Here is a 26,712-nt window from a genome sequence, read left to right as displayed (position 1 = left end):
AGGATATTGAATATTGACCCCCACTCTCTTCTAGTTTGCAGGGTTTCAGCTGAGAGATCTGCTGTGAGTCTGATAGGCTTCCCTTTATGGGTAACCTTACCTTTCTCTCTAGCTGCCCTTAGAATTTTCTCTTTTATTTCAACCCTGGTGAATCTAATGATTATGTGTCTTTGGGTTGCTCTACTTGAGAAATATCTTTGTGGTGTTCTCTGTATTACCTGAAGTTGAGTATTTTCCTGCCTTACTAGGTTAGGAAAGTTTTCCTGAATAATGTCCTGAAGAATATTTTCCAGCTTGGATTCATTCTCTTCATGACATTCAGGTACACCTATCAAACGCAAATTAGGTCTTTTCACATAGTCCCATATTTCTTGGAGACTTTGCTGATTCCTTTTTGCTCTTCTCTAATCTTGTCTTCTCGTTTCATTTCATTAAGTTGGTCTTTGACCTCTGATATCCTTTATTCTGCTTGATCAATTCGACTGTTAAAACCTGTGCATACTTTGCAGAGTTTTCATATTGTATTCTTCAGTTCCATTAATTCACTTATATTCCTCTCTAGATTGTCTGTTCTCGTTAGGATTTCGTCAAACCTTTTTTCCAGGTTCTCAGTTTCTTTACATTGGGCTAGAAAATGCTCTTTTAACTCACAGACATTTCTTATTATCCACCTTCTGAAGCCTAAATCTGTTAATGGAACACAGTCGTTCTCCATCAGGCCTTGTTCCCTTGTTGATGAGGAACTGTGATCCCCTGTAGAGGGAGAGGCATTCTGATTTTGGTTATTCTTAGCCTTTTTATGCTGGTTTCTTCCCATCATTGCAAATTTATCCACCTGTCATCTTTGTAATTACCGACTTTCAAATTAGGTCTCTGGACGTCCAACTTGCTGATTCCCAGCGCTGGAATCTGAGCAACCCACTGCACCGGCCAAAGCAGCCGAGTTAAGATTCGTGGTGCTTTTCTGCCTGGGAATCTCCAGTCTGGCTTCCTTCTTGAGTCCCTTTTCCAATCAGCTTAAATAGGTGACTCTGCCTTCCCGGAGCTCCAAACCTTGACCAAAAGGGTACCCAGTCTCGTTTACTCTGCACCAAGAACCGCTGTGCCGGTGTGCCGGCAAAACTGCCATGCAGGCAAAACCGCCGCCACAAGAGTCGCACTGGTGACCCGTGGGGCTCCTCCTCTGGGAATCTCCTGGTCCGTGAGCAACAAAAATTCGTCTGAAAGTGTGGCGTCTTCTCATTCTCTGCGATTTTACTGGGAGCTACAATCCTGAGCTGCTAATAATCAGCCATCTTGGATCTCTCCCTGGTATTGCTATTTTTTAAAGACATTATTGGCTGTTACCAAGAAGTTACCTTATTGCACTAGCTGTGTCTTTGATTTTCTGCAGAAACCTTACTCTGTCATTGATCTCATCTGGGATCTTACTGAGAATTTGTTTACGTGCTTGTGCTCCTTCATTTAGGTCTCAGAATTCTGGCTCTCGTCATTCAGTCTTAGACTCTTTTTTTTTTTTTTTTTTTTTTTTAAGACGGGGTTTCACCATGTTGGTCAGGCTGTTCCTCAATTTTTTTTTTTTTTTTTTTTTAAGACGGGGTTTCACCATGTTGGTCAGGCTGTTCCTCAATTTTTTTTTTTTTTTTTTTAAGACGGGGTTTCACCATGTTGGTCAGGCTGTTCCTCAACTTCCGACCTCAGGTGATCCGCCCGCCTTGGCCTCCAAAGTGATTGGATTACAGGCATGAGCCACCACGCCCGGCCTTTTTCTAAAATTTTCATAGTGATGTCTTGTGTGAGACCTAGATTGTCTTTTTCAATCATAGTGAAAACGGTCTCAGTGTCTAGTTGCAGACAGATATACTCATTCTAGAGCTGCAGGCAGATTTACTCCTTCTAGCTCATTAAATACAGGATACATGACTGCATGGCGGGGTATAGAAAACATGGAAATAAACTTCATTCTTCATCTCTTCCTTATTCAAACACCAACTACAGTAGAAAAAGCAGTGCTAAATTGTACTTCATTCAGTGCAGTATTCTCATTTTTTGTGTGATCAAAGAATAAGGCACAAAACACAACTGACTGACAACTGAGGCACAGACTTCACTTCTGACTTATGGACCCTCTTTAGCTCGCCAGAAGGACCCGAGAGGAACCAATTTTATTTCTTTACTTTTATTGTAATCTAGTCCCAAGAGGAGGAGGAGATTTAGTAAAATAGTAAAATAGTCACACTATTTTACTCTGAACTGCAAGTTGAATCGTTTCTTATCTGTTGAAATTACTTGGCTATATCAGTGCCCACCATTATTCTTTTCATCTCCTATCAACTCTAATACAATCCACAGGGAACTTTTCATGAAATGTGCTGTTAGTGTATTCATAGTTTCTTCCGTTTGTGGCAGCAACAGTGCTTTTGAAATCATATAAGATTTTTTTTCTCCCTGTGGATATATAGTGATTTTTACTTAATTTAGAAATAGAAAAAAGTAACTTTGATTTTGTAGTTGTGTCTTAAGAAATAGTAAAAAAAATTACAATTTAAAATTTCTCATTGACTTTAAAAACAATTTTTATAATTTTTGTACATAATTCTAAATGTGTCATTTTTTTACTTAATAAGGAAAATGAAAAAAAATCTCGTATGTCTTGTTGAAAAGTTGTGTTGTTGAAGAAAAACATCCAGAATATCTGTGTCTTCTAAGTATATTAAGTTAAATAATTTGAAGATTGCTTTTTTTGTGTGTTTGTTATCTGTTTAAATATGACATTACTAAATATTTCACAAGTATATGATTAACTTTTTGAATTCGTAGTAGTTATTCTACTTTTTAGTGATGTCAAAAAATTCTGCTTCAGTAAGCATTGGTATTTAAAAGATACTTAGAGTATTTTAGGGTCAATAATTACAAAACAAATTTGAAGATTTATAAAAATTGTGTGAATTGAGGTTTAAGGTTGTTTAAACTTTTATAATGTCTAAAAATGAAAACTATTGTTTGAAGGAAGAGGTATATAGAAGCTTTTACTAATTTAAAAATGTTCTTATATAGAAATAATCACGTATTTACTAGTATTTGCTGTATGAATGGTGGACAAAAGTGCACTAATCACAGGATGCTGTGATTGGTTTCTGTATTTTAAGGGGAAGTATTAGAACAGGAAGGATAATTTGAACTGTCTCAAAAGATTTTGACGTTAGATTGCAGATGGCGTTATGTTAGGTTTCTGCGATTTTGTAGTTCCGGGATTTTGATAACAGTTTCCTGGCTGTTATAGGTATTTTAGTAGTCATACATTGCATAAAGTGACCCAGCAGAAGCACATAGAACTCAAATATTCTCTTTTTGTTTCTGATGTTATTTTGTGTTGCTTATAATGAAAACTTTCCATTGTATGGCTTCTGTGATATCTAATGTATAGAGAAAAGAGTTACAAGTTTTAAATTCATTAACATTTTTCTTTTAGATTATCTGCAATTATGAAATGAAGTAACTCAAGATGAGCAAGTTAAAAGTGATACCAGAGAAAAGGTACTGTAATTCTAAGTATCAATATGCATAAGTTACAGAAATAATATATGATGCAATTATTTGAAAATCAATACTTGACAAAGTATTATTTGTGTTTAAGTATAGTATATTTATATAATTAAAAATGTTTATTAATGTTTAATTTTTCAGTTAAAATAGGAGTTAGCAAACTATGACCACCTCCTGTTTTTGTATGGCCTGTGAGCTCAGAACGGTTCATATATATATATATATATATATATATTTTTTTTTTTTTTTTTTGAGACAGCATTTCACTCTTTTTGCCCAGGCTAGAGTGCAATGACACAGTCTTGACTCACTGTAACCTCTGCCTCCTGGGTTCAAGCGATTCTCCTGCCTTAGCTTCCCGAGTAGCTGGGATTATAGGCACCTACCACCACACTCTGTTAATTTTTTGTATTTTTAGTAGAGATGGGGTTTTACCATGTTTTCCAGGCTGGTCTGGAACTCCTGACCTCAGGTGGTCCACCTGCTTCAGCCTCCCAAAGTGTTGGGATTACAGACTTGAGCTACCATGCCTAGCTGGTTTCTGCATTTTTTAAAGGGTTAAAAAAATAGTATTTTGTGATGCATTATATGTAATTTGCATTTCAGCATCTATAAATAAAGTTTTTTTTGGGAACATAGCCATGCCAATTCATTTACATATTGTCTGTGACCACTTTTTCACCAAAATGGCAAAGTTGAGTAGTTATGACAGGGACTGCATAGCCCACAGTGTCTAAAATTTATACTATTTGGCCCTTTACAGATAAAGTTTAGGCCGGGCATTGTGGCTCATGCCTGTAATCCCAGCTCTTTGGGAGGCTGAACCAGGTGGATCATGAGGTGAGAAGTTCAGGACCAGCCTGGCCAACATAGGGAAACCCTGTCCCTACTAAAAATACAAAAATAGCTGGGCGTGGTGATGGGCACCTGTAGTCCCAGCTACTTGGGAGGCTGAGGCAGGAGAATTGCTTGAACCTGGGAGTGGGAGGTTGCAGTGAGCCGAGATTGCGCCACTGCACTCCAGCATGGGCTACACAGTGAGATTCTGTCTCAAAAAAAAAAAAGTGTTTAACTGATTCCTGAGTTAAAGCACATTATATCATCTCTGTTAAAGTTCTTAAATACCAAGAAATTGTCTTAATGTTGGATTTGTTTATTTCAGTTGAAAGACAAATCTGATTGATTGTGTATTGAAATAGTCTTGGCTATACAGCCATGAACAGATTGTATAATTTTGTGAAGCCTCAGTTTTCTCATCTGAAAAATTATTACAATGATTTTAATGATACAATTATTTTAATGATACAATTATTTTAATGATAATGCTGTTATTATAAGACTGAGAAGATTAGATAGTATTTGGCTCAGTAATTGACAGTGTATTACTATTGGTAATAATGAAAATTTCTGCTTTGTAGCAATGTTCTTATGTTTACATGTAAACAACTTTACATTTATAGGTATGCTTTAAATCTGTTTTATAATGAATAGTGTACACACAGTTTATTTAGGTGAGATTTATTCCTAGGTTTTGCAGTTACTAACTCTGTAATACATTATACCAAATTTCATTTTAATCATGTACTTGTGTAATTTCTTTAGGAAAGGAATTAGGCATTATTTGTATTTTCAAAATGAACCGAAAGCCTTACTTTTTGCATCAGGTCAAACAAATAATGCATTTTTATTGATTAGCTAAACTGTCTAGCTAATTACTGGATCATTGTTCATAAAAATGTGAAATTACTTTCAGTTTGAAAGCCTCTGACTACTAAGGTCATTTTAAATTTTTTCTTCTGAATTATATTTTATTGGATATTTCTTTTTTGTTGTTGTTGTAGGGTAACTAAATTGGGATCACTGCAAATGGTCCTCATCTAAAGGAAATTATAATTTCTAGCAAAACTTGTCATACTGCTCTGTGAAGAAAACTGAATGCAATAAGGCAAATTGAAATAGAAAAGGGTCAAAGTTCCCTTCCCATAGTATGGCATATTGAGACTGTGCCAGAGAACTTACAAGAATGCCTTCCAAGGGTTTGAAAAGGGGGGAGAAATAATACTTCGAGGTTTTGTTTTGGATTTTTTTCTTTCCTCAAATTTGATGAGAGCTCACCAATTTTTAGAGAAAATCTTTTGTATACTTTCCATGTCTCTAGAGGCTTCTGTAGATACTCTATCTGATTTCTTTCTTTTTTTCTTTGCCTCTTTTTGATTTATTTCTCAACTATGAAATACTTTTATGTACCTAGCCTGGTACTAATCTGTGAAACTAGAAAAGAAACATGAGTATAACACTTAATACAGTGTATTGAAGAAAATGAGTACTGAATTCATGTTTTGAAAAAAGAGCCCTATTCTCTTTTTACACAAAACCTGTAAGCTGATAAAGAATATCTGAACAAATGGAGTATGAAAGACTTAACCAGTAAATAGTGAAGTGTTAAATTTTGAGGTGTACACAATTAGAAAATAAGGTACGCATAAGCAGGGCTTTATTGTGTGATAGGAACTTGAAGAGGCAAGGGTGGCTTGAGGGTTGGTGGACTATTCAGAGTTACTGAATTTAAACAAAGATTCTAATTAGATAGATTAGATTGGCAGATTTAAAGACCATGGTAATAGGTGGTAATTTAAATCAAAGAAGCACATCTGGTAAAATATAAGAAGCAGAAATTTTGTGTACAGCTCACTCTCTACCATTATGGTCATGCCCTAAATCTTATCACTAGAAAAACTGTAATTTCAAAATACGAATTTACACTTTTAATTCTCCAACTATAATCTTTTACCTTTCTAGCTTACTTGCTCAAGTATCTGATCTCTAAGAGTTCTACCTCACCCAGAGCGCTAATCTGTTGACTTTTATTTTCTCTCATTCATCTCTTCCTCCTCCTCTTTTATTAGTATAGAATCTGTTGTCCATGATTACACATTCTTGCAGATACTTGAGATGTCTTTATCTTGCTTTAAATTTTTCCATCACACCCAAGGTACAAAACTCTTTCTCTGGATAACCTTTATTGAGCAACTGAATGACATTGGAGGATAAATTCATTTAGTAGATATCACTAAAAAAATGGTGACAGTGGATGTCCTTGTCTTTTTTTTTTGTCTTGTTTTCTGATCATAGGAGAAAAGCATTTATTCTTTTACCTTTAAGCACTTTGTTAGCTATGGGTTTCTGTACATGCTTTTTATCAGGTTGAAAAAATTCTCTTATATTCTAGTGTGCTGAGAATTTTTTGTTCAGTATGAATGTTTGAGTTTATGAAATGCTTTTTCTTTCTGTTGAGATGGCTGCAAGGTTTGTCTCTCTTAGTTTATTGATAGTTGAATTATATTGAATGATGTTTGAATATTAAACCAACCTTGCATTCCTGTGATTGACCTTACTTGGTCATGATATATTATTATTATCTTTTTCATATGTTGTTGGATTTGATTTGCTAAAGGGTTGTTTAGAACTTCTGCATCTATGTTTATGAAGCATATTAGGCTGCTTTTTCCATTTCTTGTAATGTTTTTTATCTGGTTTTGATATTAAGTACTAGTCACATAGAATTTTGAAATCAGGAAGGATTTTCTCCTTTTCAGTTTTTTTGGAAGAGTTTGTATCAAATAGATATATTTTTAATATGCTTGATAATATTCATCAGTTAAGGCACCTTAACTTGGAATTTTCTTTGTGGCACGTTTTTAAAGTATAAATTCACTTTCTTTAATAGATACAGATAGTACTGTTTAGGTTTTCTATTTCTTACTGAGTGAGTTTTGGTAATTTGTGTCTATGGTAAGCTGAATAATGATCCCCTAGGAGATATCCGTGTCTTAATCCCAGGAACTAGTGAATATGTTGTATTACTTGGTAAAAGGGACTTTGTAGATATGAGTAAATTGAGCATCTTGATATGGAGAGATGATCCTACATTATCTGTGTGGGCCCAGTGTAATCATAAGGGTCTTTATTAAGGGGAAGGCAGGAGGATCAATGTCATTTGTAGGAGATGTGATGATGGAAGCAAAAGGTTAGGGTTATGTAAAAAAGGGGCCATGAGTCAAGGAATTCTAGAAACTAGAAAAGGCAAGGAAATGAATTCTTCCCCAGAGCCTCCAGAAAAACCATTTCTTCTTACGCCTTGATTTTAGTCCAATGAAACTGGTTTTGGATCTCCAGCCTGTAATATGATCATAAGTTCATGTTGTTTTTAAGCAGTGAGTTTAGTGGTAATTGGTTACAGCAGCAGTAGGAAATGAATACTTTCCTGTGAAAGTATTAGGAAGCTAATGTCTTTCAAGGAATTTGTTCATTTCTTCTATGTTGTCTAATTTATAGGCATAAAGTTGTTGAAGTATTCTTTTATCTTTTTACTGTTTAGCATCTCTATAGTAATGCTGCTTTTCCATTCCTATCAGCCTACTGGGAAATTTATCAATTCTACTGATTCTCAAAGTACAGCTTTTGGTTTCATTGATTTTCCTGTGGTTTTGCATGTTTCTTTGATTTCTATTTTGTTTTTTATTTCCTGACTTATGCTTACTTTTGAGTTTCATGTGCTCTTTTTTTCTTATCTTTTACATTGAAAGCTAAGGTCATTGATTTGAGACATTTCTGTTCTACTGTGGACATTTATTGCTATAAATTTCCCCCTAAATACTGTTTGAGTGATATCCTGCTAATTCTGATATATTGTATTTTCATTCAGTTTGAAATACCTTCTGATTTCTCTTTTGATTTTTCCTTGATCCATGGGTTATTTAGAAGTTTGTTATTTAGTTTCCAAATATTTGAGGGGTTTCTAAAGGTTTTTACTGATTTAAGTTTAGGTTCGTAATTGACTTGATTAGTATTAGCATAATATATTTTTTCTATTCTTTTACTTTTAGCCTATTTCTATCTTTATATTTAAAGTGCATTTCTGGTAGGCAGCATGTATTGTGTCTGCTTTTTTTTTTTTTTTCAGACGAAGTCTTACTCTCTTGCCCAGGCTGGAGTGCAGTGGCATGATCTGCACTCCAGGTCCAAGCAATTCTCCTGCCTTAGCCTCCTGAGTAGCTGGGACTACAGGCGCCCACTATCATATCTGGCTAATTTTTGTATTTTTAGTAGAGACAGGGTTTCACCGTATTGGTCAGGCTGGTCTTGAACTCCTGACCCTGCTGCCTGCCTCAGTCTTCCAAAGTGCTGGGATTATAGGCGTGAGCCATTGTACCCAGCTGCTTTTTTTTTTTTTTTTTTTAAATATACAGTCTACCCTTCTCTGCCATTTAATTGAGGGTTTTAGATCTTCTATATTTACTGTGTTTAAAAATATCATCTTACTATTTATTTTCTATTTGTCTCATTTTTTTATTCTGTTCTCCCTCCTTTGCTTCCTTCTCTTAGATTAATGGACATTTAAAAATTTTCCATTTCATCTTCTTGTTGGCTTAGCTCCTTATTAGCTAGAACTCCATTTTGTTTTAGCGGTTTTTATAAGGTTTATAATATACATCTAGTATACTTATCATACATAGTCTTTTAGTGATTTATCACTTCCTACATTGTATAAAAACCTTCCATTTCTCCTCTCCCTAACCTTTGTGCTGTTTGTCATACACTTACTGTTACATATGTTATAGACCCAACACACACTACTTTGTTTTAGTTTAAATAGTTATCTTTTAGAGAAATTTAAAAATAATATATAGTATCATTGTCTTAGCACTCATTTTCTTTTTCTCCTTCTTCCTTCTTTCTTCTTCGTCTTCTGAACAGAGATAGGGTCTCGCTATGTTGCCCAGACTGGTCTGGAACTGCTAGTTTCAAGCTGCCCTCCTGCCTCAACCTCCCAAAGTGCTGGGATTACAGGTGTGAGCCACTGCTCCTGGCTTCCTGGCTACCTGCTTTTTTTCCGAAGATGATTCTGTTGTCATACTTATCTTTGTTCTTCTGTGTGTAACCTGTCTTTTGTTATTTGACTGCCTTTTCACATTTTTTTTTTAAAAGTCACTGATTTTGGAAGATTCGATTATGATGTCCCTTGATGTAGTCTCCTTTTTTTACATTTCTTGTACCTTTAGTTTATTGAGCTTCTTGGGTATGTAGTTTATTTGCAAAAATTGCAAACATTGTGGCCACTTTTTTTTTATTTTTTAACATATTTCTGTCTTTTCCTCTCTCTTGTCCTTCAGGAATTTTAATTAAATATATATGTCTTTCCTTGAGGTTGATCCACAGATCACTGCTCTGTCAAAATTTTTTTCTCTCTTTCATTTTGGATACTTTTTATTGCTGTATCCTCAAGTTCACTCATCTTTTCTTCTGACATGTAAAATCTGCTGTTTATCTCATGAAAAGTATATTTCATCTAGACATTGTAGTCTGATTCGGGTCTTTTTTATATTTTTTAAGTGACTAGTTTTGCACACATGTAATATAGTTACAACACTTATTTTAATATCCTTGTTTATTAATTCAAATGTTTATGTCAGTTCTTTGTTCACTTTGATTGTTCCCATTATAGATTGTACCAGTCTGTTTCTGTGCATGCCTGGTAACTTTTGATTGTTGAATTTTACCTTCTGCTGTCCTGGATGTTTTGTATTCCTTAAATATTCTTGAACCTTGTTGTGGAATGCAGTTAAGTTACTTCAAAAGAGTGTGAATCTTTTGAGTCTTTCTTTTAACTATTGCTGGATAGGACTGGAGCTATTCTCAGTCTATCTGACTAAATTATTCCTCACTACTGAGGTGAGACCCATGTGTGTACTCTTATCCAGTGCTCTGCTAGTCATGAGACTTAAAAATTTTGATGGGTGGGAACAGACGCAATTCCCTGTCCTCTGAGCACCTAGCAGTATTACTTTGAATCCTTTCTAATGATTATTTTTTCTTAGCCTTGGGTAGTTTCCTCACATTCCTGCACTGATATATATTCAGCTGTGTACTTGAGGGAGGCTTCTGCAGATCTCTGAAGTTTCCTCTGTGCAGCTTTCTGTCCTCTGGTCGTCACACTTTTGAATTCTAGCCATGATGGTCTTCCTGGACTCTTAGCTTTACCTCCTCAACTAAAGTCTGTTGGGCTCTGTCTGGGTTCTGCCTTCTTACATTGCCTGAAACTGTCGAGGCTGTAAGCTGGGGCAAGTACTGGGTTCACCTCATTTATTTCCTGTCTTTCCATTGTGGTAGAATATGGATCTTTCCATATTGGTAGGATATAGAAGCCCAAAGCCCAAAGTCACCTTTAGTTTTCAGGTGGTAAGTCATTGTTTTTGTTTTGTTTTGTTTTTTGCTTCCGTGTTATATACCGTCTAAGCAGCAATTGACATTTCTTTTAGATTTTTTTCCTCCTATTTGAAACATATTTCAGTTGGTTTCTGTGGTACCACTGTCTCTTGTTTTTCTTCCCACTTCATTGGCCACTGCTTCTAAACCTACTTATGGGACTTTTTCCTCTGTAGGACCTGTAAATAGACCTCAGGACTCAATCCTAAACTTTTTCTCTTTTAACCTATACACTGTCCTTAAAACAATCTCATTTGAGTACTGTTGATTTAGATGTCAGCTGTAGTGGAGACCAATTCCTCTGCTTCTCCATGCCTGTTAAGTATTGTCAGCTGGAAGTTTCATAGTCATCTCCAACATAATGTATTCCCCCAAACTGAGCCTTTCCAAATCTTTTCATCCTCTAGTGTTACTCTGTCTAGGTTAAATGACATTCTAACCATGCACAAGTGCAGGCCATAAATCTGGGAGTCATACTTGACAGTCTTTCTGTTTGGCACCCTACGTCCAGGCTACCAGTGAATACTGCGTTTTGTGTCTGTCACTAAAAGTAAATCACTTGTCTGTGTACTTCTCCATGCCCACTGTTGCTACCTTGACCAGGATTTTATCATCTCTTTCTAAGACCACTGTTATATTCCTTACTTCTCTGCCTCTGCTCTTGATTCCTTTATGTAATCTGTTCCCTTCACAAGAGCCGAGAGGCCTTTAAAAATTGTATATCTGAACTTCCAGTTTGAACATCATTGAATAATTTTGTCTTCACCATCTCTTCTGGAAATTATTTAAAATACTCAGAAAACTAGGAGGACTAAACAGTCTCATTCTTTGAAAGTTCAGTTATTGGCAAGATTAGGAAACATTATCTGCAAACTCAGCAATACATACAAAGGCTGCCAAATGCAGCTGGGTCATTGGGCAGAAGTTGCTTGGGAGGAAGTGAAGATAGAGATAGGGACCAGAGGGCTCAGAATAGCAGATCTCAGAAAGCTCCAGCAAAAATATACTTGTTGAAGGTTTAGGGTGGACCCAGAATTGTTTCGCAACAGTTCTATAACCCACTGTAACTGGGTTATGCGGAGATGGGAGAAAAATATTTCGTGGATGGGACTGGTTCAGAGAAGCAGATCAGGCAGGCTATTCAGTAATTCTGTAAACCAATAGCATGTATCCAAAGCAGTCTGTCTCTGTGGCAGCAAAGGACAGAGACATTCAATTATGAGACTAATTAATTTGGAATGCTACTCTGGCCTTCTTTCATCTGCCATCTTTTTATAGGAGCTTATGCAAGTTACCAATTGAGGAAAATTCAGCTCACTCAATTAGTAATTAAAAGGTACTGTAAAAAAAAAAAAAAAAAAAAAGAAAAAAGAAAAAGAGAGGATTAACAAAGAGTTGTTACCAAAAATAACATTTTTAGGAAGCAGGTGAAAATTCTCATGAAATATTTCACTACAAATTAAAAAAAAAAACAAAACAAAATTGATGATGCAGTTACCTCTTTGAAGATCGTACAGCAGAAACAGATAAACTGAGAGATGATAATATGAGTCACCAGGAAGAGGTGAAATGTGAACTGGCAAGACTTAAAACAGAAGAGAATATATCACAGAAAGGACAATTAAATTAGAAGGAGTACAAAAGTGGTAGGTACTATAAAAGCACAGTAAAACACACGAAGAATAGTAATGGAGAAAGTGAACACAATTTAATGGATATAAACAAATTATTAACAGAGATTAGAGATAAAAGGTTAGATGTGGAAGACTGGCCAAAGAAGTCCATTGTATGTACTTGTAACTGTAATTTCCAAGGAAGGAAATGGAAGTAGTGGAATAGAACGTGTTATTTAAGAAGACATGTTTTTAGAAACATATCAAAAAAACTTTTGGTTGAGTGCTGGGAGGGAGAAGGAAGAATGATGACTTAAAGCACACAGGCTGTGTCAGGGAAAATTGAGCAGATTAGGACATATGCTAATCTATGGACATATTCTAAAACAAAAGTTTTGGACCTTAAAAGATAGTCTTTTGGGTAGCTAGGTAAAAAGATAAAATTATTTATATGGGGCAAAAATAATCAGGCTACTACTTTTTTAAATTGAGTTTTGTGGCCGGGCGTGGTGGCTCATGCCTGTAATCCAGGCACTTTGGAGGCCAAGATGGGCGGATCAACTGAGGTCAGGAGTTCCACACCAGCCTGACCAACATGGTGAAACCCCGTCTTTAAAAGAAAAAAAATTGAGTTTCGCTCTTTCACCTAGGCTGGAGTGCAATGATATGATCTCAGCTCACCGCAACCTCTGCCTTCCAGTTTCAAGCGATTCTCCTGCCTCTGCTTCCCGACTAGCTGGGATTACAGGCGCCCACTACCACGCCCAGCTAATTTTTGTATTTTTAGTAGAGACGGGGTTTCACCATGTTGGTCAGGCTGGTCTCCAACTTCTGACTTTGTGATATGCCCGCCTTGGCCTCCCAGAGTACTGGGATTATGGGCATGACCCACATCTAAGTTGATCTCATAGAAGTAGACAGTGGAATAGTGGTTAATGGGGGCTTGGAGAGGGTTGTTGTTCTCCCTGTTTATAAAGCAATTTGTCAGTCTGTTTCTGTCCTCTGTTACAGTGTTTTTACATTGTCTTTTGTTCATGGTGTTCCTGATGTGGACTGTTTGATCACTCTTACAATATAGTAATTGATTTAATTCTGTAGAAACATATACTTTGGTTCAGATAAAAAGTTGGCTGGGCTAGTTAGCTCACCCCTGTAATCCCAACACTTTTAGAGGCCGAGGTGGGCAGATTACCTGATGTCAGGAGTTCAAGACCAGCCTGGCCAACATGGTGAACCCTCTCTCTACTAAAAATACAAAAATTAGCTGAGCATGATGGTGGGCACCTGTCATCCCAGCTACTCAGGAGGCTAAGCAGGAGAATTGCTTGAACCTGGGAGGCGGAGGTTGCAGTGAGCTGAGATCACACCACTGTTCTCCAGCCTGGGTGGCAGAACAAGACTCCGTCTCAAAAAAAAAAAAAAAAAAAAAAAGGAAAAAAAGGCCAGGTATGGTGGCTCATGCTTGTAATCCCAGCACTTTGGGAGGCCGAGGTATGTAGATCATTTGAGGCCAGGAATTTGAGACCAGCCTAGCCAACATGGTGAAACACTGTCTCTAATACAAAACTTAGCTGGGCGTGGTGGCACATGCCTGTAACCCCAGCTACTCTGGAGGCTGAGGCATAAGAATCCCTTGAACCTGGGAGGTGGAGGTTGCAGTGAGCCAAGATCGCACCACTGTACTCCAGCCTGGGCGACAGAACAAGACCATTTCTCAAAAAAGAAAAAAAAAAAAAGGTATAGTGTACTTAATGTGTGTAGCAATGCATTAGTTTAGATATAGGCTAAGCTGATGTAATAGATACCTCAGAATACAATGGCTAAATATTGAAATTTATTTCTATTTTATTAACCTAATGGTGGTTGTTCAAGGGTGGCAGAATGGCTGAGTTTGTGACTTCTATCTCTGGGTGCAAAGAATTTTTTCTCATCCTCACCATACCATAGCCAGTGGGAATGTGGAAAGGATGCACATCTTATTCTTAAAAGCAAAACTTGTAAGGTGGCTTACATCTCATCTGCCTGCATCTCACTGACCAGGACTTGGATACATGGCTATACCTAGTGTGGTAGTCATAAGGACTGGTCACAGTTTAGTTCTCCTTTTGGGCGCCTGGCAGGGTTGTGTTATATTTTCTTTGAGGTTAATCTGTGGCTGGGTGACTTGCTTTAGCCAGTGAAATGAGCTGAAGTGATATTTGTCATTTCCAGGTGAGAGCTTTAAGAGCTATACACCATTTGCCACATCTCTCTCTTTTTCCTCTTGCTGTTGGGAACATGAAATCGTCTCTGACAGGCTAGGTCATTGAATTAGTAGAATCTCCTGCTGACTTGTACTGTACATGTAATGTGATCAGGAATTACACTTTCATTGTGTTGAATAAGCCAAGGGGATTGTGGAGTTGTTCATTTTGGCAGTATAACCTAGCCCAGAAGTTCTCGAGGTGTTAGCTGTGGGCTTTAGAGGTATGAGCTCACAGCCGTTTTCATAGTAGCACTGAGAGATGATTTGCTTTATTCACACTCATTTGCTCATGAGTATAAAGTGCTGTTTTCCAGAGGCCTCATGATGTGTGATACTGTAACAGATTGAATGCAGAAACAGGTGTTGAGACTCTGTTTTCTACTGAACCAAACATTAGATTTATGATAATGTAAAACACTCCTGCCCTTCTATTTTTTTTTTTTTTTTGGTAAAATACAGATAGCATTCATGAAAATTCTATGTAATGAATTTATTTTTTTAAGTGATTTTTTTGAGACGGAGTCTCACTTTTTCGCCCAGGCTGGAGTGCAGTGGCATGATCTCTGCTCACTGCAACCTCAGCCTCCTGCGTTTAAGTGATTCTCTTGCTTCAGCCTCCTGAATAGCTGGGACTACAGGTGTGCGCCACCATGCCTGGCTAATTTTTGTATTTTTTAGTAGATATGGGGTTTCACTGTATTGGACAGGCTGGTCTTGAACTTCTGACCTCGTGGTCCACCTGCCTTGTCCTCCCAAAGTGCTGGGATTACAAGCGTGAGCCACTGTGTTGGTCTATTTTAAGTGATTTAATGATGAATGAATACTTTAAAATTTGTTCAGTTTTAATTTGTATTATGGTAAAAAAAAATCCATTCTACATAAAATAGAGGAAAACAAAGTTATGTGTTTAAAAGTTGGAGAGAAACAGTAACAACGTAATTAAAGCCAGAATCATGGTTATAATTGAGAAGATATTTCTGAAAGATAAGGTGCAGTTGGAAAATAAGGCCATATTGTTTGAAATTGTTTTACTACCATGCATCCTGTTTAATTCTAAAACTTTTGTATATTTTTATGGATTTTTTTTTACCTTATTTATGAGGAAGTCTAATTCCTGCATTTGATTTACATTTTAAGGTGAAAAAGTTAATGTAATTTATTTATAATGTAAAGATAGGTTTTATATCCCTTGCCCTTCCTTAGGGAATTGTTTCAAAGGCAATATCTGCGTATCATTGGGACTTTTGCAATATTCAAGAAAATTTACATTTTTAGGAAAATAGCTCCAAGATTGAATATAAACTCAAAGAACCAAAAGCAGCATGAGACCAATACAATGAAACAAATATTTGGGTGATAATGCTTTTAAAATGTTTATTTGGGCTGGGCATAGTGGCGTGTGTCTATGGTTTCAACTGTTTGGGAGACTGATGTGGGAGGATCGCTTGAGCCCAGAAGTTTGATCATCCTGGGCAACATATAGTTAGACCCTGTCTCTTAAAACTAAACAAATAAATGAAATTGTTAAAAAAAAAAGTATTTGAAGTTAACTTGATTTGATGTGTTTCATATTGATCATTTTTTCAATTCCTTAATTTTCTCACTGTTACATACATGACATTAACAATTACATACAGAACCGCCCAAAGTTGGTCTCAGCCTTATTTTGATGCATCTATAAATAGGATTAGGTGGGGAACATACATTTCCTCCTCTAAGTGCCTTTATTTAGCATTCTTCTGCTTTGCAGTGTAGAATCTCAAATTGCTCACATACTATGCAACTTACGACCATTCGACTTTACGACCACAATCGCTAGCCACGACTGCTCCGCGTCTGGCAGGGCAAACGTTGCCCAGCTGGGTGTATGACAGTGCGGACCAGCTTCTGGCAGCAGTACCATCTCCGCGTGCACCATTTCAACTGTACATATAGCCTACTCAACTTACGACCAAAATCGGGTTACGGCCGTTCCGCGGTTCTGACCGTGGTCCTAAGTCGTGCACTGCCTGTATAGCTTTTTCCCTTTCATTTGAGTCCCACCACTCAGGTTTTCCAAAGCTAAAAGGTAGTCAAACGGTAGAGCTGCCCTCTGGTGTTCACCCTCTGTCTGTCAACATTGGTGTCAGCCAACAGTCTTACAAATTTTAGAGCTGAGTTGGGGAGTGGCTTAGAATATAATTTTGTTCAATTTTCCTTCTGTAGATAAAAATAAATTGATTCAACTGTTTATTTCCATTTAATTCCCTTCAAAAAATTTGTCTATTCATCTATCATTTGGAAAAAGTATGATTCTCACAAAGGAATCACTGAGATGCAAGTTGTTTTTCTTTGTAAATTTAACTTAATTGGTGTAATTAATTTTAATTAGTCAGGGTTACTGACAAAGCAAACCCTTAATTTTGGAACCTGTGTTCTATTCAGTGTGTCTTGTTTGTTTGTGGATTGTTGTATGTTCAATTTCTTGAATAGATGTTTCATTAGCTGCTGAAAAAGAAAAAGATGACCTTTTAAAAGAAAAATAATGAAAACCGGTCAGTTATTAAATTTTAGAATGTTGGTTTCTGTGAATGCAAATTTCTCTCAAATCTGGGTTACAGAAATTTTTAAAAAGATGTGTTTGCTCTCTAGTATGTAGATTGTGGTGACTTCTATGCTATTTCTCACCAAAAAGAACCAGATCAAGCTTACTGAATATACAAGATGAGCCTAAAACAGCCAGTCTCAAACTTTTTGGCTTTAGAATATTTTTCTGTTATAAATCAATGATACTCGAAAAAGCTTTTGTTCATGTGGATTATTTTATCTGTTGATATTTATCATATAACAAATTAAAACCCATAATTTATCATATTACAAATATTTATGAATTCATTTAAGAAAATAAACCCATTGCATAACATATGTTTTTGTATTAAAAATAACTATATTTTCCTAAACAAAATATATTTGGTAAGAAGAGTGGAATATTTTATTACAGTTTTGCAGATCTTATTACCATCTGGCTTAATAGAAAACAGCTAGATTCTCTGCTTCTGAGTTTACATGTTATATGTAAACATATGTACATGTATACATTTCTGTGTGTGTGTGTTGTATTGTTGAAGAAGACATATCTGGGTTTATATAGAAATATATAGTAAAGGAAGGGATTCTTTAGTAGCCTTTTTAGATTATTGTCCTTTGATTTATGGCAGAGGAAAATAAAATTGTGTGTTCACTATTTGTAGAAAAACAAAAGTGTGATCAAAGCAAAAGTAATATTTGGAGAAAAACAGTAGAAGTGTGATCAAAGCAAAAGAACAGTTTTAAATGAAAATCTGCTTTGGAAATAAAACCATATTTGAAATTCAAATTGAAATGTATATTCCTTGATATTACACTAAAACTTGATAAGTGGTAGTGTCTCAAAGGTTAGTTTCAATGTGAAATCCAAAACCATATTAGTGAACTTTTATACTCTGTTATATTAAAATCCATTGGTCTGTCTTGCACTTAAAATAGTTCTTTTATCCAGGTCTGATTTTGTAACACCATGCATTGATCATTGGGAAAGTACTGATTTAGTTATGTAAATCTTATAAATATTGATTGATACTTTTTTTTTTTTGATATGGAATCTTGCTCTGTCACCCATGCTGGGGTCCAGTGGCACAATCTTGGCTCACTACAGCCCCTGCCTCCTGAGTTCAAGCAATTCTTCTGCTTTGGCCTCCTTAGTAGCTGGGATTACAGAGGTGTGCCACCACGCCTGGCTAATTTGGTATTGTTAGTAGAGATGGGGTTTTACCATGTTGACCAGGCTGGTCTCAAACTCTTGACCTCAAGTGATCTGCCCACCTTGGCCTCCCAAAGTGTTGGAATTACTGGCATGAGCCACTGAACCTGGCCGGATTGATGCTTTTTTATACAATATTAAAAAATTATATTTGTTAATTTCACCATTGAGTTTATGAGAAAATTCTTTAAGTATTGAGACACTGTCAAGGTCATTATAGTAGGTCAGTGTTTTCCAAAATACTAGTTTTTGCTTGAAAGCTCAAATTTTGTCAGCAACAAATCTATTGTTTTATTTGAAGTGACAGGCTCACTTTGCTTATCTCCATGAAAATGTCTGGCAAAGGCCGGGCGTGGTGGCTGAAGTCTGTAATCCCAGCACTTTGGAAGGCCAAGTTGGGTGGATCACTTGAGGTCACAAGTTTGAGAGCAGCTGGGCCAACATGGTGAAACCCCATCTCTATTAAAAGTACAAAAATTAGCTGGGCATAATGGCTCATGCCTGTAATCCCAGCTACTGGGGAGGCTGAGTCAGGAGAATTGCTTGAACCTGGGAGGCAGAGGTTGCAGTGAGCCGAGATTGTGCCACTGCACTCCAGCCTGGGTGACAGAGCGAGACTCCATCTCAAACAAAACAAAACAAACAAAACAAAACAAGACAAAAAACCAAAAAAAAAGAAAGAAAAGAAAATGTCTGGCAAAATATCCCAGTCTGAGTAATCATTGTTTGTCCGTCATTTTTTTTAAGTAAAAATGATGTTCTGTGGAAAAAGTGGCTAGTTTAGCTTGTCATTCAGACGGATGTATTTTTCTCCCACAATAACTGTCATATTTCAGTGTGCAGCAGAAATATTTTTATGCACACAGACTATTAAGATAATGTATACTCATGGATAAGGCTGGCATTCTCTTTAAACTACAAGTGTGTGGTGGTGAAAAATGCACTGCTAGAACAGTTTGTGTCACTACTTTGATTTTGCTGCAATACCAACTTTTTACCTATCATTGCCTTTGGACCATCAGTACAAATGTCAACACAGTGTCAAAGATAAATAATGTCTTAGTATTTTTATAAAAATTGTCTTTGACCTTGCACATTTTCTGAAAGGATCTCAGGTACTCTTAGCATTTTATTAAAAATTTTTTTTTTTTACTAGCTCAGTTTTATTTTCTATGGTAACAAACATTTAAGAACCAGATAAAACAAGGGTCCCCTGAGCACCCAAGGGCCAGCACAGGTGGATCATGAGGCCCTCACAGGTAAGTAGCAACTGTGGGAATTCTTGCCCTAGGGAGGGATGAATGCATTACCTAGGAGGAGGTGCAAGGTTAGACCTTACCCCATTTTCCCAGGCCAGGCTTAGCAGAAAACGGGGGCCCAAAGTGCTGCATGGTCTGCACAACCAAGGAGAGCTGGTCGAGAAAGTTGATGACAGAGATTTGGAGCAGGCGACTGTCTTAAGATTTCCAGGGAATGGCCAGGATCCTGCCGCTGTGAGATCCTTCCCAGCCATCCTTTGGTGGGGCTCGGCATCCAGAGCCAGGGACCCATGGGTGATTTCTGCCTCCAAGGGGGCCGGGAAAGGCAAGCTAAGGGTGAATATGTGTGGCCGCATTTCTGGTCCCCCAATGCAGTGTCTCTGCCGGGACTTGGCGCATGCAGTTCCCTCGTGACACAGGGAGCTCCACCAGCTGGAGCTGCCACTGTTCCCACGCCCGGGTGTAGCCGTGACCACCCTGGCTATCCCTGCTGTCGGCGCATTGGCTTGCTACTGTATCCTATTCCTGCATGTCCTTACCCTTGGCATTTTTTAGACCACACGTTGAGAACTACTGGTCAGTAATAAGAGCCTTGTCAGATTCAAAAGCCAATATGCCATCTCTCAGATATTAGGATTGTATCAAAAGGGCTTAGAAGCCAACTTGAAGAGGCTGCTATTGATAAAAATGGGACAATTTGAGCATTAATAACTGCAGTGGATAAAATATGTCAAATATCTTTAAATATGTGAGTTCATACTGATACACGAAATCAAAATACTTCATTGGTCACCTGTGAAGGCTAAGACATGAACTCATTCTTCTGAAAACTGGTAAATACAAGTAAATTAAAAATCCAGCAGTTTTTTGCTTTTATTTCATGAATTATACTTCTATATACCAAATGTGGAATGTTTATGAAATTGTCCATAATTCTCTTTATGAAGAAGAAATGGAATGACAGAGTATCACTGTTTAATAACCCTTAATAAAGTGATAATCTAGGCAATGGTGTTCAATGTCTTCTTATATTATAAAAGATAACCAGATACTACTTGCCTCCCTATGGAAGAGTATAGTGTCATTTATACAGAATTCTTGTCAGCAAATCAAATCTTAATCAGATTAGGCCCTTAGATCCAACTATCAGTTTGCAGAAAATATGTATAGAGGGTAGAGAAACACATTGATGATATGGTGGGTGTGTAATGGCAAAATCCAGAATGTGGGAAACTATAGTACATACATGGTTTTCAACCAATAATTTCAAGCAAAAAAAGTAGTAATAAACCTATGGATTAAAAGACAAATGCAATATATTATAGACCTTCTTTGGTTTTTGACTTCTGTAAACACCTTAAAGAAAATGAGAGAGAATTTGGGAAATTTGAATGCAGATTGGATTTTGATATTCAAGGATTATGTTATTATTTTGGGTATAGTAGTTATGTTGTAGTTACATGTTTTGAAAGAGTTCTTACATTTTAGAAAATAGTGCCAAAGGTTTTTTCACAGGAAGTTATCTCCCTGAAATCTGCTTCAAAATTGTAGGTGAGTATGTATGAAATATGATTGTTTTTGAATTGGTAATTATTGAAGCTGGGTAATAGGTATATGATGGTTCATTATACTATTATTTTTTCCTTTGTTCCTGTTTGGAATTTTCAATAATGTTAAAAAGTTTTTGTTCATTCATATTTATGAGGGACAATTTTAAGGAACCATCCCCTCCTCTGCAACACTGGAAGAAAATCTGTAAAAATTTAAACATATAAACTTATGTTTAATGTCTGTAGAAGTTTTTAATTTTAAAATTATGAAATACTTACAAAAACTAAAATGAGTTATAATATAATGAACACCTATTTTTACTGATGATCACCCAATAAATAAAAAATTAAAAATACAACATGGATTATTTTAATTTCTGTACTATGTTGGCTAGCTGAAAAATTGATAAATATTGTATACACTTATTTTTAAATGGTATGTGTGCCAGTCCTTTTTTGTGTTGTTATAAAGAAATACCTGAGGCTGACCAGTTTATAAAGAAAAGAAGTTTAATTGGCTCATGGTTCTGCAGGCTGTACAAGAAGCATGGCACTGGTAAAGCCTCAGAGAGCTTACAATCACGGTGGAAGGTTAAGGGGGTGCTGGTGTGCCACATGGTGATAGTAGGAATGAGAGAGATAGAGACAGAGAGAGAGAGACAGAGAGAGAGAGAGAGAGAGAGAGAGAGAGAGAGGAGGTGTCACACTCTTTTAAACAACCAGACCTCATGTGAACTTAGAGTGAGAACTGACTCATTACCATAGGGAGGTACTAAGCCATTGATGAGCAATCTGTGTCCGTGATCCGAACACCTCCCACTAGTCCCCACCTTCAACATTGGGGATTATATTTCAACATGAGATTTGGAAGGGACAAACATTCAAATTATATCTATATATTAGTTATGTTTTCAAATAATAGGTTCAATATATATATATTTTCAGCCTTTAGTCACCTTTTATGGTAAAATACCTACAAATTTAAAGCATTGGATTCAATTGTTAATCCAAAAGTATAGTAAATATAATGTTTTCCGTTTTCTTGTTCATTTTGAAGCATAGTTATGTATTACCTATTCTATGTTAGCTACTGTTCTAAGTACTAGGTATATAGAATAAGATATGCAAAGTCTTTACCTTTGTGAAACTTACGTAATTTCAGATATTGATAAATTGTATAAATACATTTTGCTATTGGAAGTGGAAGGGCTAGTGGAAGTGGGCACTGTATTTTGGTTGCAAGTTGAAATGAGAAGGAGCCAGCCTAGTGAAAAGCTTGAAGAATAGTCCTCCATATGGAGAGGATGGCAAATATTAAGACTAGGAGGTCAGAGAGAGAACTTGCTGTATTCAAGGAACTGAAAAAGTCTACTGTGGCTGAATCCTTGTGAATGTAGGGAATGTTATAAGGAATAGACTGAGAGGTACATGGGCTTGCTGACACAGGGCCTGTTATACTGGGCTGCGATATGAAACTAAGATTTTGCCTGAAGTCTAATGGGAAGCCATTGGTTTATAATTTGTTAGCAACTTGATTACATTTGTGATTACAGATCTACACATGTGATAAAATGGCACAGAACTATACACCTACCAATGTCAGTTTTCCTGGTTTTGATATTGTCCTATAGTTATATGAAATGTAACACTTGGAGAAACTGAGTGAAGGTTATAAAGGACCAGTCTACTATTTTTGCAACTTCCTATGAATCGCTAATTATTTTAAAATAAAAAGTTAAAAAAATTACTGTGTGGAAATGGATTATTGGGCATCAAGAAAGGAAGCAGTCTAGTCATGAGGCTGTGAGAGATGATGATTGCTTGGATGTGGATAGTGATAGTAGATATGGAGAGATGTGAATGGATTTGAAGTATTTTAGAGATAGAGCTTGTATTGGGTTGCAGTGTGGAAAGGGGAGTCTAGATTTTTATCTTGAGCAACTGAATTCATGTGAATTGGAGAAGGTTAAGGTTGCAAGAGGAATAGGTTGAGAGGAGGAACAGAAGTTTTATATTGGGCTCGTGAGGTTGGTGAAGCTATCAGAGGTTGAGGCTGCTGTTGAATGTAGAGCCAAGCAGCATGCAGATTATAATTACAGCTGTGTAATTTTTTTTTTCACTGCCTAATTTTTTAATTTTTTTGTGGAGACAGTTTTTTTTTTTTTTGGGCGGGGAGAGACAGGATCCGCAGGGTTCTGGGGTTGTGGTGGGGAGGGTTGGGGCAAGTTCTTCGAGACAGTCTGTGTTACCCAGGCTGGTGAGGTCACTCAGGGAAAAAGTGTAGTGAGTGAAGAGAAGCGGGCTAGGACAGAGCTGCTGGGCAGATATCAGTATCTAGAGGTGTGTCAGAGGGGATCTCAAGGGGCAAGAGGAGGAAAATCAGGCGTGTATAGAGTCATTGAATCACAAGAAAGTGTTCGAAGAAAAGAGGAGATGACTGGTTCGTATGGTGCAAAGATGTGAATATGTTGGGGATAGAAGTGACCTCAGGAGGCTTTTAGGAGATCTCAGAGTTCAGATGGCAATCTGGTGGTTTGAAAAGTGAACACTATGTGGGGAAATGGTGAGAGCAGTACATACTTCTCTTTGGAGGAGTATCAGAGCAACAGCTGGTAGGAGCTCCTAGATCATACTTGTGTGCCTACAAGTCTGCTTAGTTGAAGGGAAGAGACAGATGAGGGATCAGAGAAAGTATGATTGAAAGAGAAAGCAAGTACTGTGAGAATGAAAGGGACTGGGAGCAAGTGTACCAGTGGATTGTTCTTTGAATCTCTACGTACCAGCCAGAGAGCCCATTAAAAGTGAGAACATGTAACTCTTCTGCTAAAAAATTTCCCATCTCACCCATTGTAAAAGCCAAAGTCCGTAAAATTGCCTACAAAACTCTTAACTAATCTGCTATTTTTCTCTGTTCTCTCCCATGCCCACCCCAACTCTGACTTCTTTCCTCACTACGATCTTCTCCAGCCACACTGGCTACCTCATTGTTCATAGAATATGGCAGGTTTGCTCCTGCCCAGGGATCTTGGAGTTTGTGCCTCCCGTTTTCTGGACAGCTTTTTTTGCTGTATCTTACTTCTTTCAGGCCTGTTTTTTTTTCTTTTTTTTTCTTTTTTTGAGACAGTCTCACTCTGTTGCCAGGCTGGAGTACAGAGGCGTGATCTCGGCTCAGTGCAACCTCTGACACCCAGGTTCAAGCAGTTCTCTTGCCTCAGCCTCCCAAGTACCTGGGATTACGGGTGTGTGCCACCATGTCCAGCTAATTTTTTGTATTTTTAGTAGAGACAGGGTTTCACCAAAAGTTGGCTAAGATGGTCTTGATCTCCTGACCTTGTGATCCACCCGCCTGGCCTCCCAAAGTGCTGGGATTACAGGCGTGAGCCACTGTGCCTGACTCAGGCCTGTTCTTAAATGGTACTTTCTCAGTGAGGTCTTCTCCGACCATTCTCCCCCACACTTTTTATTCCCCCAGTGTGCTTTTTCTCCATAGTACTTCTATCACCTGACATATAAAATGTACATATTATTGACGTGTTTCTTACCATAAGAATGTACACTCTATGCGGGGCAGGAATTTTTGCTTGTTTTGTTTATACTATATTGGCAACACCTAGAATAGTACCATATGTACAAATATTTGTATGATAAGTAGGAACAGGAAAGAAAGGTGGAGGATAGGTAGCCTTAAGGATCTGATGACAGGAAGATGCATGTATTCTTGCTAGATTTATACCAGTTATGAAGCAGGCCACTAACTGAGAATGCAGTGGGATGGGAGGAAGGATTATCAGAGTTTTGAGGAGAGCAGAGTAAGTGTAAAAAGTCTTTGAGAGTGAAAAGGTGAACTTTGTGTGTGTGATATAAGATTACTGAATAGGGATATTTGTGATTTGCAGTTTTCTGAAATAGAATGTGTTTCTCACTTAAGTCAGTAGAATTTTAATAATATTAAGCTGTAGAACAGAGTAAGGAAGTGTGGTGTGTAAATGCTTACTGTTTTTAAAAGAGTAGAATTGCTTTTAAACAGTGATCTTTATAATACTGAATATTCACAATTGATTAAGAGTGAGCCCTAACATCCTATATTCTTTTTAGCCTTACCAATAATTCTAGGATTGTGGGACTCCTGGCTCAGCTGGAGAAGATCAATGCTGAATCTTCAGAATCAGATGCTGCTCGATATGTTACATCAAAAATTCTTCATCTGGCTCAGAGTCAGGGTAAGCGTTGATCTCTTCTCTTGTTTTTGAAATGCTTTTTTAATTCTTTAAAAGTGGATGCTAAAAATGTCCAAACTTCTAATGAATGGGTGATTTTCCTTAAAAATTGAACTTTCAGGCTGGGCGCGTTGGCTTATGCCTGTAATCCCAGCACTTTGGAAGACCGAGGCAGGCAGATCACAAGGTCAGGAGTTTGTGACCAGCCTGGCCAATATGGTGAAACTCTGTCTCTGCTAAAAAATATAAAAATTAGCTGTGCATGGTGGTGCGCGCCGGTAGTCCCAGCTACTCAGGAGGCTGAGGCAGGAGAATCGCTGGAACCGGGAGGTGGAGGTTGCAGTGAGCCGAGATCGCGCTGCTACACTCCAACCTGCACAACAGAGCGATAGTCTGTCACAAACAAACAAACAAACAAACAAACAAACAAACTTTCTCAAATTGATTCAAGAGTAGAAAACTGAATAACTCTGGAGGAACTTGATCTTTAAAGCATTGTTTCTAATAATGATTACAATTTTACTTATGTATGATTGCCCCTCCCCACCCCCTAAATAGCACCTAATTCCAGTGCTACTTGATGTAGATTTTTGGCAAAAAGGAATCGAGTGGCATAGAATATTGGTTATTATGTGGTCCCCACTTTGAAATTCAAGCTCTACCATTCAGTGGTTGGGTACCTTAGGGAAGTTATTGAATTTCTAGGATGTATAATATATAATAGCTGTACCATCTTGGAAGTAGATTTACGTGAGAAGTAGATTTACAGAAGAAGCATGTAAAAAGAATGTTTAAAATGTTCTATAAATGTCATCTGTAGTTAGACATTATTTTTATATTTTATGAAGGTGGTAGTACTAAACTGATATCAAAACCCTGACGGAGTACACAAATAGTATTGACTTTGTACTTAGGAACATAATGTGACAAGGCTCAAATAAAACAGTGAATTAAGTCTATACATGGAAATATGAATATCATTGTTAAAGAATACATTTCAGGAATGGAAAATGGTTTAATATCAGGATATGTATCAATATAGCATTATCTGAATAGGTCGAATAAAATCCATGTAATTATCTTAATAGATAGTAAAAAGAACTTTGATAAGACTAAAAACTGCCTGATTTAAAACACACACACTCTGTCTCTCTCTCTATATATATATATCTCTCTCTCTTTTTGAATAAGAGAAAACCAGCAGCTACTTTAATATCTAACTGCACATAAAAGATATT

At 37.0% G+C, this 26,712-nt stretch overlaps 1 protein-coding gene across 5 annotated transcripts in view; it reads left to right on the top strand.

Annotated features, from left to right (window-relative positions):
• AGTPBP1 (ATP/GTP binding carboxypeptidase 1) overlaps nt 1-26,712 on the top strand; it is a 175,934-nt gene that overhangs the window by 19,475 nt on the left and 129,747 nt on the right. For 4 of the 5 annotated variants that reach the window (XM_039475079.2, XM_039475078.2, XM_074395488.1 and 1 more), the window contains exons 2-3: nt 3,473-3,537; nt 25,353-25,477. In XM_039475079.2, the coding sequence (XP_039331013.1) occupies nt 3,506-3,537; nt 25,353-25,477 (157 nt within the window). In that variant the 5' untranslated portion in view covers nt 3,473-3,505. The remainder of the gene's footprint in view (nt 1-3,472; nt 3,538-25,352; nt 25,478-26,712) is intronic. The other variant, XM_039475080.2, reaches the window with a different exon arrangement.

This window comes from Saimiri boliviensis, chromosome 2, assembly GCF_048565385.1.
Source record: "Saimiri boliviensis isolate mSaiBol1 chromosome 2, mSaiBol1.pri, whole genome shotgun sequence".
In the NCBI taxonomy this organism is placed as follows: domain Eukaryota; kingdom Metazoa; phylum Chordata; class Mammalia; order Primates; family Cebidae; genus Saimiri; species Saimiri boliviensis.
Note: the sequence above shows the minus strand (reverse complement) of the source record. Positions and strands in the feature narration are given on the sequence as shown.